Source organism: Mesoplodon bidens, assembly GCF_964165515.1.
Source record: "Mesoplodon bidens genome assembly, chromosome: 12".
Taxonomy (NCBI): Eukaryota; Metazoa; Chordata; class Mammalia; order Artiodactyla; family Ziphiidae; genus Mesoplodon; species Mesoplodon bidens.
The window spans coordinates 87,306,800-87,323,934 of NC_138168.1; the positions used below are offsets into that span (position 1 = coordinate 87,306,800).

At 41.7% G+C, this 17,135-nt stretch overlaps 1 protein-coding gene across 4 annotated transcripts in view; it reads right to left on the bottom strand.

The window, feature by feature from the left end:
* PRKN (parkin RBR E3 ubiquitin protein ligase) overlaps positions 1–17,135 on the bottom strand; it is a 1,303,276-nt gene that overhangs the window by 200,861 nt on the left and 1,085,280 nt on the right. For all 4 annotated transcript variants that reach the window (XM_081250470.1, XM_081250471.1, XM_081250469.1 and 1 more), the window contains one exon: positions 4,524–4,585. In XM_081250470.1, coding sequence (XP_081106596.1) covers positions 4,524–4,585 — 62 coding nt within the window. The remainder of the gene's footprint in view (positions 1–4,523; positions 4,586–17,135) is intronic.

A 17,135-nucleotide genomic window follows, 5' to 3' on the forward strand; every position in this document is an offset into this window, starting at 1 on the left:
GAAAACGGAAAGGAATCACATACAAAGAAATTAGATACTGGTCAGCATCTCTACCATCCAGTAATGAATTCAGTAATTAACCAGTATCTGTACAGGTTTTATCAACTCACTTTTAAGTGAATGTTACACTGATTTTACTTTATTTTATTATTTTTTCGTTTCCATTATAGTTTATTACAGGATATTGAATATAGTTCCCTCTTACACTGATTTTAGTGTCTACTTTTGCTGCTACTAGTTCAGTCTATTGACAGAGTGTGAACAGTATTTAAATCAGAAACATCTTAGTGTAGTACTTAATATTTGCAACTTACTTTGCAATCTTATTTATTTACAAAGTTCTAAGAGATGACCTAGCATTACTCTTCCTTTCTGACAAACCGAAAAGCCAAGTTAGAGACTACAATGATTTGTCCAAGGGAACTTGTAACACACAACAAAAATTTTTGTTTCATCAAGTAATCTAAGTTGCCTCAAGCATCCAGAGACAGCCTGAGAGTTTCAGCAGCTCCGGCTAAGGCCGCCCACCCCCAGGGGCGGTGGGGCTGGAACTTTCTGCTCCCTTTCAGGACTTGGTGCCACCATCTGCCCTGAGGCCACTACGCTTTGTCCTGTATCATCAGCACGGAAACATCCCTAGCTGATGTGACCTGTTTGTATCCATCACCAAGAGATCCCTGGCTCCCTTGTCACTTCTCCGGTCTGACCCTCAGTCCTACACACAGCTCTGTCCATCCCTTTTCCCTACCCTGTCCTTCAGCTGCCCCAACGCCTGCCTCTGAGCTTGGGGAACTCGGAGTCAGTCAGCAGTAACTGCCCTGTAACTTACACTCTCTCAGTGTTTTCCTCACATTCTTCCCTCACTGAACTTTATTCACACCTCAGGACACTGCTTCCCCTGCAGCCCCTCAAATGTTTTCTCCACTGCACCCTCTGTACCACCAAGTACTGACCTGCAACACCCCAAGTAGAACAGTTTTCCTTTCTCCTTCTACAACTCTCCAGCTGTGATGTTCAAACCGCTCTTGGTGCTCTATTTCTCCTTTGCAGTCAGCCACTGATGCCCACCTCCCTCAGTCTCTCTCTCCCTTCCCTGTCCTGTTTCTAGAAGCCTCAGTTTTTGACTCACCAGAACTCTCTCCAAGTCCGCTCTGGTGACAGTTCTGGAGGATCTCAGTGTCCACATGGGCCATACTTCCAACACCCTGGCTTTTTTTTTTTTTTTTTTTTTTGCAGTACGCGGGCCTCTCACTGTTGTGGCCTCTCCCGTTGCGGAGCACAGGCTCCGGACGCGCAGGCTCAGCGGCCATGGCTCACGGGCCCAGCCACTCCGCGGCACGTGGGATCTTCCCGGACCGGGGCACGAACCCGTGTCCCCCGCATCGGCAGGCAGACTCTCAACCACTGCGCCACCAGGGAAGCCCCAACACCCTGGCTTTTTAAGTCCATGCCCTCAACTTCTCCAGTCATCTTCTTGTCGGCTACCTTAACTCAGCCAGCAACATTCCTGGTCCTCCCCTGACCCTGTCATTTCCAGTCACTGCACCACCTCCACAATCTCAATGTCAAGTATTCCATTCTTCGGCCAACACCTACTTTTCCAGCTAAACCCTTCTAAAACCCAAACTCCAAAGACTCCTGGAACCCACTGGGACCTGCAGCCGGTGGGTCCTCCCACCTCTTCCCCATCCCTTTCTCCCCTCATCCCTCTTCTCTGCTCACCCAGCTGAAATATCAGGCTCAGTTATTATAATCACTCCCTTAGGTCTGCCCAGAGCTCCTTTGCCTCTCTCTTGTTTTTGTTTTACTCGTGTGGCTGGTTAAACTTGACCCTCTGTCTTTGCTGCATCTGTGCCTAGACAGTTCAGTGTGACAGAAAAACACCCAGGCTGATTGATCTCGCCCCAAACTCATTTGTTTCTCACACTTGTTCACTCCCCAGCCTCCTAAAGGACACGTGCATCATCCTTTCCTTTCTCTGTAAAACTCTTCCCCCATCTTCCCTCTCAACTGATGACTTTGCTTCCTATTTCACCGAGAAAAGAGAAACACCAGCAAAACTCTTCCTACATATTCTGCTTTTCCCACTGCGACGAGGTTGAGCTGTCTCCACTCTTGTCTCTGGCCAAACCTGAACTCTGCTAGCTACCGAATCAAGGACGTGGCTCCTGAAATTCCCCCCTCTCCTCTGCATCATCCATCTCCCCGTTCCTCTGCAGAATCACTCCCATCAGCACATAAACATGGTATTTTTTTTCTATAAAAAAGAAAAATTTCTTGATGCCACATTCCCTACCCCCAGCTACCTCATTTCTTTGTTTTCATTTAGCTAAATTCCTAAAAAAAAAAAAAAAAAAAGGTATCTAGATTTTCTCTCTCCCATTCTTCTCCCCTCTCCATTGAACCCAATCCAGGCAGACTTTCACCCTCACCAGTCCACTGGTCAAGGTCACAATGGCCTCAAAGTTTCAAATTCCAGTGCTCACTTCCCATTCGCTTCCTGCTTGATCAGCGCATGGCATGAACCATCAGTCCTCCTCCTGGACACACTCTGTTCCTTTGGCTGCCACTTCACATGCTCCTGGATTTCTTCCCATTTTATTCCAACCACAACTTATATTTTATATTTTATAATATTTTTAACATAAAATACGCATTACATATGGTTGCTTCAAAAATTCTGTACTCACTTTACTCTCTACCTGGGAACCTCTTCCCAGATGTCACCATGATGCTTCCCTTTGCACCTTTGAGGTCCTCATGCACTAGCACCTGCCTCAGTGAGAGCTTTCCTGACCACTTTGTATAAAATCTCAGCTCCCCCAACCGCCAGCACTCATTATCCTTCTTTTTGGTTTTACTTTTCTCCATGGCAATGATAACCATCTAGCATATTATATACTGAACGTGTTTGTGTGCATGTAACATAATAGCCTTCCTCAGCTAGAATGTGAGCCTGAGAGGGCTTTCTTTTTCACTCCTCTGTCTCTGTAAACAAGAATGGCATACAGCACATGAGTAGGTGCACAGTTACGTATTCATCGAATGAAAGGAAAGAAGGAAGGAAATCTGGTTTCCCAGGAAATAAAAATCAGTATTGCTGTGATGCACTAAGTGGCCATGTAGCACAACTGATCAGAGTAATATTGATTTTGATTATGGCTTGATTAAATGTCTAAGAAAATGCAAAGTGGCTTGAATTTTATACAACTCTAAGGAGATGATTCTGGTTGGCTTCTTTCCCTACTCATCACCCAATGACTCTAAAACAAACATGGAAACAATTTACAAATATTGGTACAAGTTAGAAGAGAAGCTTCCATTACCTGAGCAGAAATCTCAGGGTAACAATCAATGATTCTTGGTATAAGAAATCTCTCAGGCTTTCACAGGAAAACAGCTGTGAGATACAGGTGTTTTCATAAATAGGTATGTTTGGGGTCTGTTATCAGCTCTTACCTGCAATGGAGGATAATTGATTTTGCTTGTATTGGAATAAACATCCGTGCTCTCTATTCTGGAAATTTACAGTATGAAAACATGAATGAGGCACACTGTAACCTGCTAATTCAGGGAGTTGGAAATGATTCCAGCCTTTCATCCTCCCCTAATTAATCCCCCTTTTGAAATCTCATATTGGAAATGCGCAGTCCAACTTTGCGACATACACATACCAAACAAAAACACACAAACCAAAAATCTGCTGACAAAACTGAGCTGCCACGTCTCCATTTGCATGTTCTCTGGTCAGAGGGGGCAAAGACCACCTTTGCGAGTAAAAATCAATGAGAGTATAAAATAGGTCAACTACCATGCTGTAAACTATATGGCATAAGTATTTCAAGGATAGCTTGACATCAGATTTAACATAATAATAATATGGGGCCTGTAATTCCATATGAGGATTAGGAGCTTTATTTTTAAGTGGTCAAGTGTGTGTGTGTGTTTATACATATACATCTAGATAATATTTAGCACTCTGAATTATTAACTTAACACATCTACTTAGAATCTGACATGTTTCACTGAGCACAACACAGCATTTAAATAATCAACTTTAAATGGGCCAGCTTTTGTATATAAGTCACATGTTCACATCCATAGACAAAGCGGCTGAAGTGAAATACAGGTAACACACAAAATATAAAATTCTGGTGAAAAGATTCTGTACATCCACCTACAGACATCAAATCAGGGCTGTCTGTGATGCCCGATCCCTTAGGCATAATTCATCTCGGCACTTATTTGTTTGCTTATCTGCCACTACGTTGTACCTGCTTACTGCCGCGTCCTGAGATGTAATGCTCTGGCAGGTAGCAGATGTACCAAATAATAACCTGTCAGGTCTGATGGATAGAAGAGGGAAAGGGTGTTCCCACACATAGCTCCTGCATGGCTCCCTTTCCCGTTTCAGGTGCTGAGGGTCAGGAGACACCCCTTGCCTCCCCGGAGAGAGCCCAAATGGCCTCATTACTGTCTGTCTTCCACAACGCTCTGGCGTAGCTTCTGAGAGGCTGACTCACCTGCTCTTCTCCAAGAATCCTGAAGTGATGGAGCTCTTTAATCAAGGAGTTGGGGCAGCCAGCTGTTGGGAAGAAGAGTTAATCACCAACATGTTATTCCCATTCTGTGCAGTACTATGCTCTCACTGCAGTAATGACTACCAGTGACCAGTGTCGCTTTGGGGGAGGACACAAATGCTTACCTGCACAACAGTCTAACCAACCTCCAGACACCAAACCCCCGAGGGCACTCTGCCTGCAGCCTGCCCCTCACTGTGATTCTTTAGGAAGGAGCCACACGTGACCCTGGCCAGGCCTTTTCTCCCCTCCTGATTGTGATCTGGCCTTTGTGGGGCCTTAGGACACCATGTCATTTCTGCCCAGCATGTCACTTATCCCTAATATAGAGCCAGGATTTTATGGGGCCAGAGAGGGGGAGTTGGCCCATGTAGGTTCATTTCACTTATTTATCACATCCTGTCTCCTCAGGCTCCAGGCTGGGCTTCTGCACATCGAGAGTGAAGGATGAAGACGGGGCACCTGGACGCCCCGACTTCATGGGATTCGGCTACAGTTTAGAATCCAGGAGGATTTGTCAAGACCCTAAAGATGCTACATTTCAGTTTGCAAAGCGTCTCTTACAGAAAAGACCTGCGAAGAGGGCCAGGGCAGTCTTGTGCCCATCATCTTCTAGTTCTACCCAGACAGTGAGAGCCTATGCAAGCTTTCACATTTTCTTTTTTCAGTTGTAAAAAGAAATAAGTAAATAAATAAATCATACTCATATATATACATATACATATACATACATATATATGTCTGTCTATCTATCTATCTATCTATCTGTCTATGCCAGGGCATACTAGTTATCACTTAAAATGTGTTCCATCCCTGCCTTTTAAATAGAATTATTCCACAGTATTAGTTTGCAGTCATTTATAATATAAACTCTGGAAACAGAATTGATATAAAAACCTGTTTCTTTGGGATCAAATCTATGAATGACAGAATCTGTTGACATTTCTATTAAGGAAAATGGGTTGTATGAAAATGTGCCAAAGCAACTGCTGAGGCTGAGCCATTTCTCCATATTGTGATGTAAGAACGTGGAAAGTACTGAGGACGTTTGCCTGGGGGAGGGTGGGCTGTGGAGGGAGGCGACTGTCTCCACAGGGTGAACGAGCTATCCTTTGCAAGAAGGATTAGATGTGTGCATTATTCTAGAAGGTAGGATTAAAATGAACAGGTAAAATTACAGCAGGAATTGGGTTCAATATGAATAAATTTCTAATTTAAAAATGGAATACATTTGCCTTATAAGCCAGTAACTGGAGGCTTCCAGACAGAGGCTAAATGACTATTTATGCAGAATATTTTAGAGATGAATTTGACTTGGGTTAGTTCCAACTCTGAAACTCTGTGGTCATATGAAATGCTGGAACGGAGATTTAGTCTCTGTTACTATATTCAATATATATTCATCTTTGACATTATTGCATTTCATACTCTGAGAAAGTGGTTTGTAAATGTTCACTAAGGTAATACAAAAAAATTTTACAAATATGAACAAGATGTAAACAGGTGATGTCACCACCTGACAAGAGTCCAAGAAAATAAATGGAAATCCCAAGGTGAATCTTTTGGTGGAAAACCTAGTAAATTGATTGCCACACGCATGTCCAATACTACAAAGAAGGAAAGCCAGATCCCGACCTTTGCAAGAGACACTGAGCTGTTTTTCTCCCACTGGAGGCCACGAAGACTTGCACAACTGTGGTTCTTTTTGAGAAGTTGTTCATTTCAGAGTTGCTGTTCTGATCTAAACAATTAGTAAAGGTATATTCTGGATCATTCGGTTGGCTGCCATTCAACCAAAAACTGCTGTGGAAATTCAGAGTCCTGTCAGTTCTTGAGTTTTAGATCTCCTTGGGAGCAAGGAGTCATATTTTAGTTTTATGCAACTAATGAGGAAAGGAACAGAGGCAGAGAGAATTCCAGGGTCAAATTCCCAACAATTGAGGGTCCCGTGGTTTGGTGCCAAGTATATGAGGGGAGGAGTTGCACAGGAGGAGAGGCGGCAGAATTGAGGTTCCCCAAGCTCAGGGTCATAGGCAGGCTAAGATCAGACCACTCAGGGCCCTGTTGGTACCCCAAGCACTGACTTAGTTTCAGTAAGATGACAGCATCTGCTATATTAAATTCATAGAGTTAATTTGAATACTTTTGGTTTTGTGCTTTCATTTATATTTAATTTATACATTTTCATTTGGGTCTTCTGGTTGTATAAGCATAAAAAGTTTCTATCTAAATTTATATCTGGACATATTTAAGAAATATCATTAAAAAATAGTTTCATTCAAACTTAGTTTTAGAGGATATTTTTTTTCCTTTACAAGTGGTCCTTAGCATTCTTCCCACTCGAGAAAAACTGATTTGACTTATTTTAATGCTAGGTAAAATAAAAAACAGAATTTAAAGTTAGCCTATTTTCAGAATTTGTATTTTAACATTCTCCTAAGATATAACTAAAAGGATTGATGTCAATGATAGCTCAAATATAAACATCTTTAACAGAAGACTAGCTAATTACCTGAAACACCTGGTGGATGCAATAAACTATAAAAAACAAGGATAGAGACAGCACAGAGTTAGAAGGGAAGAGTTGTAAGGGGTCAAGCTATTTAAGACCAGGGAGGGGTATCTGTAACTGTGCTCATCACAGGAACATCAGCATGAGAAATGGACAGATACAAAGCTAGTGTGAAATGGGTTTTAAAAATAAAACTAGAAATGCAAGACATGAACATGGAATGCAGTAGCACAGGGAGAGAGGGAAAAGTTCTCGGAGGTGGGAAGGAGGGCAGATGAAGACCCTGTGAGGACAGGTGTCAGTGGTGTACTCTGAATTCTTCCAAATTCTTCACACAGGGTCCACACACATGACAATGGATCATCGTTTGAGGCCACTTCTGTCTACTTGGACCACATCGTGTCCTCGACAGTGCGCAGCCATCAGCTGCCTTCATGCCCCGTCATTCAGTCTCTTCTCAAGATAACAGTTAAGGGACTTCCCTGGTGGCGCAGTGGTTAAGAATCCACCTACCAATGCAGGGGAGACGGGTTCGAGCCTTGGTCTGGGAAGATCCCACATGCCGCGGAGCAACTAAGCCCGTGAGCCACACTGCTGAGCCTGTGCGTCTGGAGCCTGTGCTCCGCAAGGGGAGAGGCCTCGACAGTGAGAGACCCGCGCACCACGATGAAGAGTGGCCCCCGCTCGCGGCAACTGGAGAAAGCCCTCGCACAGAAACAAAGACCCAACACAGCCAAAAATAAATATAAATAAATAAATAATTTTATAAAAAAGATAACAGTTAAGAGGGTCCTGTTAAAATATGTACGTTGGATATTATGCCATCCGCCATGGGTTTTCCATCTCACCAAGAGTCAACTCCAAGGCCCTCATTGGCCTATGTAAGGTCCTCCACTGCCTGGCTCACCATGTAGCCCCTGAGCCTTCTCTCTCCCTTGCTCATTGCACTTGCGCCCTGCTGACCTGCTCTTGGTTCTGACCACGCCAGGGAGCCTGCTGTCTCTAGGACTTTGGACTTTCTGCTCCCTCTGTCTGGAAAGCTCTTGACCCTGATATCTGCATGGAACACTCCCTGCCTCCTTCAAGTCCTTGCTCAAATGTCACCTTCTCAGTGAGGGCTTGCAGGACCATCCTGGGTGAAACTGCAGCCTATCTTCATCCCCCCAAATCCCCATCACTGTTGTATTTTCTCCATAGCTCTCATCCTCTTCTAACCTACAGTTTTAATGTAACATTCACTTTATTTTCTCTCTTCTGCTGCTGAAATGCAAGGCGACAAGTGCAGGACCATTGCTGTTTTGTCACTGCTCTATCAGCCATGCCTAGGACATTGCCTGGCTGGATGAGCTGTTCAACAGCAGTTGTTCCATGGGTGAGTCATCCACCGCACGGTCACTGCCCACCCAGCTCGGTGACTGTGGGTCCTGGGAGGGGCTCCTCCTCCACCCCTCCTCTTTTATCACCCCAGAAGGCCCAGCTCCGACCTCCAGCCCTGTGTGTACTTTGCTTATTGGTTAAGCAGACTTTGTCTGACCTCAAACCTCTCTCCCCAGCCTGAACCCCACATGTGAAGATGTCAGTGATGCTTAGAATCCATGATTCCTTTGTACCTCTACTGTACCTTCTTTGCCAATATCCAATATCCAGCTCTGGGTAAACATCACCACCTGTTTTTCCTTCCTCTGTTCCAGTTCTGCCAATCACAGCTAGTATAGTAAAATGGGACTAGAATATCTTCTAAAAGAAATTCAGACCATCTGCCTGAAGCTGCATCCTTGTTGAGAATGGTGCTACTGCAGACTCGGGGTCCACTCACTGTCAAGCAACTTGCTTCTGTCACTTGTCTTTGGCCAGCACCCTCTCCCCTCTCCCTTCAGGACTCTTCCAAATCATCATCGTTCTTCTCAATTAACCTTTAACACTTCATTCTGAAAACAGGACCTCCCCTGACACAAGTCTAAAAATGTAAAGCAGTTGTGGTGAACATGGAGATGTGGGACCCAGACCCCCTGCAAGGAAGGCTTGTGGCCGAGCTCCAGGAGGACAGCAAGAGATGCCTTGGCCTGCAGTCTGGTCTTCCTCAGCTGCAGAGAGCTGCCTCACCTGAGGTCACATCTTCCCCAGGACCCCTGAAATCTGCTGACTGGGTGAGGGGGAGGTGGACCTGCCCATCTGTTTTGTCCCAACATGAGTTGCTGTTGGGCAACATTTGCTCCCAAGTTTCTGCTGGTGGGCTGAGGCTTTGTTGGGCCTGCATGGCAGTTCAACTTCTTATTCAGCCCAATCCTGCGCCCTTCTCCTTTCCCAGGTGTATACCCCAGTGAACATCTTGTACCCATTCTCTACTTCAGACTTGGCTTCCAGAGAACCCCCCACACCCACCCCCCACCCTGGGGCCACTATCAAGTGTACCATGCCTAACTTCATATCCCTTCCCAGTTACAACCCCTCTGTATCCTCCATCTCTACTCCTCCAGGATAAAAGGGGAAATGGTTCCTCCTCCTCAAAACAAGAGTCATTAGTCATCTATCCTAACCTGTCCCCTCTCAGCTCCTTATGGTCTAACTCAGCATTCACTCACTCTCCTCAAACTCTGCTGCTCTGCAGCTTGTTCACTTCAAACTACATATGTATTCAAATCTTCCCCTTTAAAAATTCAGCAAAAATCCAGCCTTGAGCATAGAGTTACCATCCTCTCTCTTTCCTTCTCCTTTCATCCAATTTTCTCAAAAGAATAGCCTGCAGCCATTGTCACCACTTGAAAATAGAGCAGTTGGAGGTATGGATTACAGAAGGGAAATATCAAAATTGGGGGCTTCATGCCTTTTAAAACAAGGTATCGTCATCATGGCCTGGGTCGATGCTCTAGTTCTGCAACAACTAGCTAGCTATATGCTCTTGGATAAATTGGTTACTCTAAATGCCAATTCCTTTATTAAGAATAATCACCACCTCTACCTCAAGCAGCAGTTTTCAATGTATGGAAAGCAGGATGAAATGACCAAAAAAATTAGAAAGTGAATTTATTGCTGATGATATTAATGGCATATCCATAACTATTGACTGTTGCTGCTATTTCTTTAAAATTTTTTAATTATTTAAAAGGGAAGCAGCTAGTTGAAATAATTGCTACACGATTTATTGTCTTAAGAAATAAAGGTCAAGACTTCTTTTTTTCAGTTCTAACATGTAAAGGGCTTGGAAGTTTTTACTCCCATCCTTATAATAAGAAAAATCTGGGCAAACTGAAAATCAATAACTTTTCTTGGCCCAATCAGAGAACTGATGTCACAGGGCAAAGCACCTCCCTGATATCTGGAGAGACAGGCAAGTCCAGTGAGTCACAACTTGATCTGCTTATGTGGAGCAGAAGTTGCTGGAACAATAAACATTTTGTTTATTGTTCAAATAAACAATAAACAATTGGTATTGTTAGAATACCAATATTGCTTATTGGTAGAAACATTTAGACAGTAATTCTGATGAATTGCTATAAATGGGGTGTGGACTAGTGTGAGAATGAGAAACTCTAGGGGCTGAGGTCTTATGGATTTTTCCGATCTTTATCTCTAAGAAATCCACCAGGTCCTCAAAAGGTGAGGATCCCCTTGTGGCACTGGAAGAGGGAGGGGAAGAGTAAGCATTGTGAAAAATGTCCAGAGCCTTCTCCATAGCAAAGGTCTGCCCTCCTGGGGAAGGACTTTGCCAACACCTACCCTGGAGCTATGGGAGAAGGGCACTCCTCTAACCCCAGCCTGTCTCACCAAATGGGGGAAGAACAGTCCACAGGAATCCAGGTTTCAAGGACACGGACTGAGAATGCCACCTGTGGGGGAGGGAGTAGGAGGCAGGGGAAAAAAAGGACAAATCCCTGTACCACTGGAGAAATACTCGTGAGGGTCACAGACCCAAGAAACAGACTCACTAGAAGACTGAGAAGTAATCAGAAGATCACTATTGCCTCCGCCCCCCACCAATTAACCTTACCACATACCAATAGACCTCCAGTAAAATGACAGTGGGTGGCAGCTGAAAGAGCTTCAAGACACAGATTCTCTCTGAGGAGGAGTGCTTAGGGAAGCCCAAAGTCAGGAGGGGAGACAAAAATCAAGAAAACTAGATGAATCTGGAATCTCTGGCATCTTCAACTACAGCAAACATTAAACACAACCCAACTCCCTGTCAGACTGACATATACCCTCACATTAAAGGCCTATTTACCTCAGTTCCTATTACATGTGTAACATGTTCAAATTTAACAAATAATTACTAGTCATGTCAAAAGGCAAGAAAAACACAGCATGAAGAGAAAAAGCAAGTACCAGAATCAGACTCAGGTATGACATAGATGTTGGAATTATCAAACAGGGAGTTTAAAATAACTATGATTAAGATGTTAAAGATTCTAATGGAAGAAGTAGACAACACACAGGATCAGATGAATAATGCAAGCAGAGAGATAAAACTCTTAAGAAGGAATCAAAAGGACATGCTAGAAATGAAAAACTATAACAGATATGAAGAACTCATTTGATGGGCTGTCAACAACGTTGACATGACAAGAAAGAATAAGGAAGCTTGAAGAAAGACAAAAAGAAACTCCTCAAACTGAAAAGCAAAAAAAAAAAAAAATGAAAAAAATGAAAAAAAAAGAACAGAACATTCAAGAGCTGTGGGACAAAAATAACATACACATAATTTGAGTACTAGAAAGAGAAGAAAGAGAGAACAGAATAAATATTTGAAGTAATAATGATTGAGAACTTTCCAAGATTAAGGACAGACACCAAACCACTGGTCCAGGAAGCTCAAAGAATATCAAGCAGGATAAATATCCCTAAACCACAACTAAGTATAACTAAATCTTTGTTTTTGCAGAAAACCAAAGACAAAGAGAGAATTCTGAAAAAAGTCATAGGAAAAAAACACTTTACTGATATACAAGCATAAAAATTACTGAAAACTTCTCATCAGAAACCAGGCATATAAGAAGAGTGGAGCGAAATATTTAATATGTTGAAATAAAAATTCACCAGCCTAGAATTCTATACTCAGCAAAATTATCCTTCAAAAGTGAAGTAAAAACTTTCTTTAACAAGAATTGAGAAAATTCATTGCCAGTAGAACTATCCTGCAAGAAATGTAACAATTCTCCAGGTATAAGGAAAATAGTATATATAGGTCAGAAATTTGGATCTACATAAAGAAAGGAAGAGCACTGAAGAAGGAATAAACAAAGGTAAAATAAGGTCTTTTATTTTTCTTATTCTTAATTAATTTGAAAGATAAATTTAAAGTAATAATAGTAACAATATATTGAGTGATTATAGTATGTAGATAAATGAAATGGATGATAACAGTGTCACAAAGGACTGGAAGGAGGAATTGGGGATACTCTGTTAGAAGGTATCTGCACTACACATATTCTTTATTCTAGTGACCTTTGAAAGTGGACTTAGATTAGTTAAAATATGTGTTGTGTCAACCTTAGGGCTACTACTAGGAAACTGAATTATTTAAATACACTGATTAAAGGACAGATTACCACAGTGGTTAAAAAAGACAAAACAAGAAATAAAGGTGAGACACTAAGTCATTTATGCTGTAAGAAGAAATTCAATGATCTGTTGACATTAGCAGGTGATTTCCAAAGTAAAAGCCTGAGACTCTCTCAGATGGCAGGTTTTGAAGCTGATGATGGGGAGACAGTCACTTCTTCCTAGTCTTGTCCAGATTAGAAAGTAGAAATCATGGCTTCTCTTGGAGGGCAAATATGAAGCTCTAATTTACTTGGAAAGCACATTAAACAATGATTTTAGAGTGAGAAACAATGAGTTGTATAACATGTAGTACCCTAGGCATTTTAATACATTATTGAAGTCTTTCCTTGAAAATAAAATTGCTGAAGAAATAAGCTAAGCATCAGTGTTGTGCCCAGCACTGTTTTTGGTGTGATATGAAAAGGAAAAGAAGTATAATGTTGCCTGAGAAGACTTCACAAATCTAGCTGGATTGAAAGAATGCACTAAATGGTAAAATATCTGTGAATGAAGACTGTGTATAAAATCGAGAATATGTGAGGCACAGACACGCACCTCAGGACACAGAGTCCTTCCCCACATGCCTAGAGAAGGGTGATTAGCATCCACCCTAGATGTGTGCATTTTCCTGGTTATCCTTGGCTCTCCTCTCTCCCGTAGTGGGTGGATCACACACTCTCTTTACCCTACATGTGAGGGAGGAGGTGTTCTCAGCCCCAGCCTGGCCCACACCCCAGGTACCTGGCCCAGGAGGAAGTAAGAAACAGTGGTGAAGCAAGAAGAGGAGAAGGAAATGAAGGGACTGTTTACCTGTACTACTAAGTAGCTCTATTATCTTGGATCAAAGATATTGTGTTAGCTCTAAAGCCTTCATTTTCTACCTGTAAAAAGGAGAGTAAGAGTATACAACTTATGGGGTTGTTGTGAATGGTGTGTGTGTGTATCTATATGCTTGTACATATATATTACCCAGTACAGTTCCTTGTACATAGTAGGCTCTTAATGAATGGTAGCTGTTATTCTGAGAGTCTCTGGAATACAGGAGTACTTGTGAGACCGTACTTGACAAAGTTGTTCTGCTGCTGTTTCAAAAATACCTTTTTAACCAAACCCTCAATATTTAGAGGCTAATTTTGCTAAAGGAGCTCAATATCCTATTAAGTAATTGAGATTTATCATGACAATGTGCTGAAAGATAAGAGATGATCAAGTATGTATGCATGTGGCTAGTATACATTTAAGGTCTTAAATTTGTGGCCTTTTTATTAATTATTAATTCATTTATTCACTACAATAATCTAAAACAACAAATAAGCAATTTGATATCATAAAGCTTTATGACATATTTTTACCTCCGAACTAGCTGGAAAAATTTTTTAATCTCACTGGTCATTTCAAGTTGCTTTCTTTACATATCTATATACTTATAAGGTGAATTAATAGAGGCAATAATGCACATAACTTAAGCCGCAGATCCCCAAGCACCTCCACTTATCCAAACATGCAAAAGGGAACCTAACTCAAATTTCCGACAAAAAGGACAGTTAGCAACTGCTTAATCTACCTTCTGCTTAGCCTTCTGAGTCAGCCATGACACATAGTAAGGGCATTACTTGAGTATACAATCAACAGATGGATGATTATGGCAAACAAGCTGTGGTTTAAAAACAAATATTCCACAAAGATGTCAAAGAACAGAACTGACGACTCTGAATTCTGTTTAACCAGAGCTGATCTGTTTTTCATTGTGGGTGAGGGAGGGAGGGGCTCTGTTTTCTACTTGTAGCTCTTCTGTAATATTCAAGGTTACTCGCCTTTCGATACCCAGGTTGTAAGTAAAGTAAATGACAGAGCTGAGTAACAGAGAGTTCTACCTTGAAATTTTACCTCTAAATCCCAGACTATGCACTGCAAACTACTTTCTGCCTGTGAGGGTGGTTTAACAAAAATGGATGTTAGATTTGTATATAAAAATGCCACAAGTTCCAAATTTTACATACTCCATTATTTTCACCCTCAAACTAATAAGATTAGTCTGATTAACTTGAGTGCATTTCTTCTATTTGGGGGAGAAAATATACTACTGTAGAGACATCAAAAATCTAAACACAACAAAAAACAAAAGCAAAACAGAATTTCAAAGGTTTAAGTGTTCATCATGGAGTGACTATAAAAAAAATTAAACAGGAAGGGACAATGAACACGTAACAGAGAAGAACAAACTTGACTCCATATTGAATTTATTTCTTTAGCTCTAACCTTTGTGCCCTATTGCCTGTGCTTAGTCATGCTGGCTCTGCACCTTTTGTTAAAGAATGTTGCCATGTTGCCTACAGCCTGAAATATACAGGATAGCTCATTCTCAAGGCTCTGACCTTTAAAGGTATAACATTTTTCCATTCATACAGAGATAAAAAGTTGCAGAACAGAGGATAACACTTGTCTTGTTGGAGGTTTATAGGAGTATTGTGACCAAACCTACATGGACAGCTGCAAGAACAAAGAATTCTGGCAGAAGAAGTTTGCAACAACAAGCCACACCCTCTCCCCTTTAGGTATAAAACAAGCCTGAATTCTAACTTGAGTAAGATGGTTCTTTGGGACACAAGTCCACCATCTTCTCGACTCCCTGGGTTTCCAAATTAAGTTGCTATTCCTTGCCCTAACACTTTGTCTCTTGATTTATTGGCCTGTTGTGCAGTGAGCAGTACATCTTGGACTGGGTAACAAACATGGGCTTTCTTTGGTGGTAGAGCCAGTCTGTACAGTCTTACTGTATATCTTCATACTCTTGAAAAACGGTAATACATTCAACTTAAATGTGTTGGTGCACATATAAAGCTTGTATCAATGACAACTTATTACATTGATTTAAAAAGCAGTTTGTGGGACTTCCCTGGTGGTCCAGTGGGTATGACTCCACACTCCCAATGCAGGGGGCCTGGGTTTGATCCCGGGTTGGGGAACTAGATCCCGCATGCATGCCACAACTAAGAGTCTGCATGCTGCCACTAAGAGGTCCACATACCGCAACTAAAGATCTCACATGCTGCAACTAAGACCCAGCACAGCCAAAATAAATAAATAAAATAAATAATAAATAAATGAAATAAATATAGAAAAAGCAGTTTGAGGGCCCATATGTATAACACATGGCACAGTTCCATTAACTATGTGCATAATTATTTATTAATATCTGCTTTTCCTACCCTGAATACAGACAGGCTCCACAAGGACAGAAACTTGATCACTGCTTTATCTAGGACCTGGGAACGAGCACAGGGTCCAGCACAAGGGCGGTACTCAATAAATACTTGCTGAGTGAATAAATTAATTAAGAGGGAAAGTCATTGCCCTCTGGTTTTCCTGAGCAAGAGCATTGGAAAACAGGTGACTATACAAGCCTGTATGGCATACTTTTAGGACCTCTGAGTGAAAGTCGATTGCCCCAGGGCACAAGGTTGAATTTTTAAACACAAAATATTAGTATACCACTATTGAAACAAGAAAGAGTTCTTTAAATGTTTCATTTCCTACTGGCCTTGTCAACATAAAGCTAATTTTCAGCAAGAGTTGGGCTCTGTTATCAATGGGAGATAGAGGCCAGGTCTGCTGAGTTGGTTCAGATTGGGGCCACCCTGATAGGCAATTACTCAGACCATTGTGGAAATGTCAAAATATTTTCCTTAAGACAGCCACACAACTGCCAGAGGCACTCTGATTATTTTGTTTATACCAATGACAATCAGATCTAATTCTTAGATTTTATGGACTTGCTGGCATTTAATTTCTGCAATGATTAAAGACAGATTTATGTAATACATAGTCATGTACTAAAGAACAAAAATATCTTAGTTTTTAAAGAGCTATTAGTGATTACTCTCTCCAAACCAACCTCCCTCTTGGTTTCAGAATTCCCTTCTGTAACACCTCTGCCAGCTACACTGTAGACTCTGTCTTAAGATTTCCAGTGACAGGGATCAGAGGATCAGAGGATCAGTGAAAGAATTCCATTCTAATAATGAAACATTCTTGTTGTTAGAAGGATCTTTCTAGATACTAGTTCTAGATCTGTGATAGAGATCATATCCAATCCTTTTAAACCCTTATTAACCTTCTCTTTCCTGGGGAAAATACCCATCTGCCTGAAGTAATCTGTAATATATGTGAAAATTTATAGGAAGCATCCAGATGTTCATTTCCCCTCCCTCTATTCTTTGATTTGACCTTGTAGTTGGCAATATTCATGTTCAAATGTAGTACGCGGGAAGACTCCTGTTTATTTGTTGCTGCCACACTCATTCATGTATTTAGTGTCAGACACTTGATCAGATGCTGGGGAACCTGAGGTTGGACAGACCAAACCTGTGACCTCATGGTGCTTTGTTCCAAAAAGGCTTTGAGAGGCATATCCTCTTTGTTTGCAAAGTCAGGCTTTTTAGATGAGAGTTCTCACACTTGCAACATTCACTTCCACCTTTTACTTCTGACATCTTGCTGGT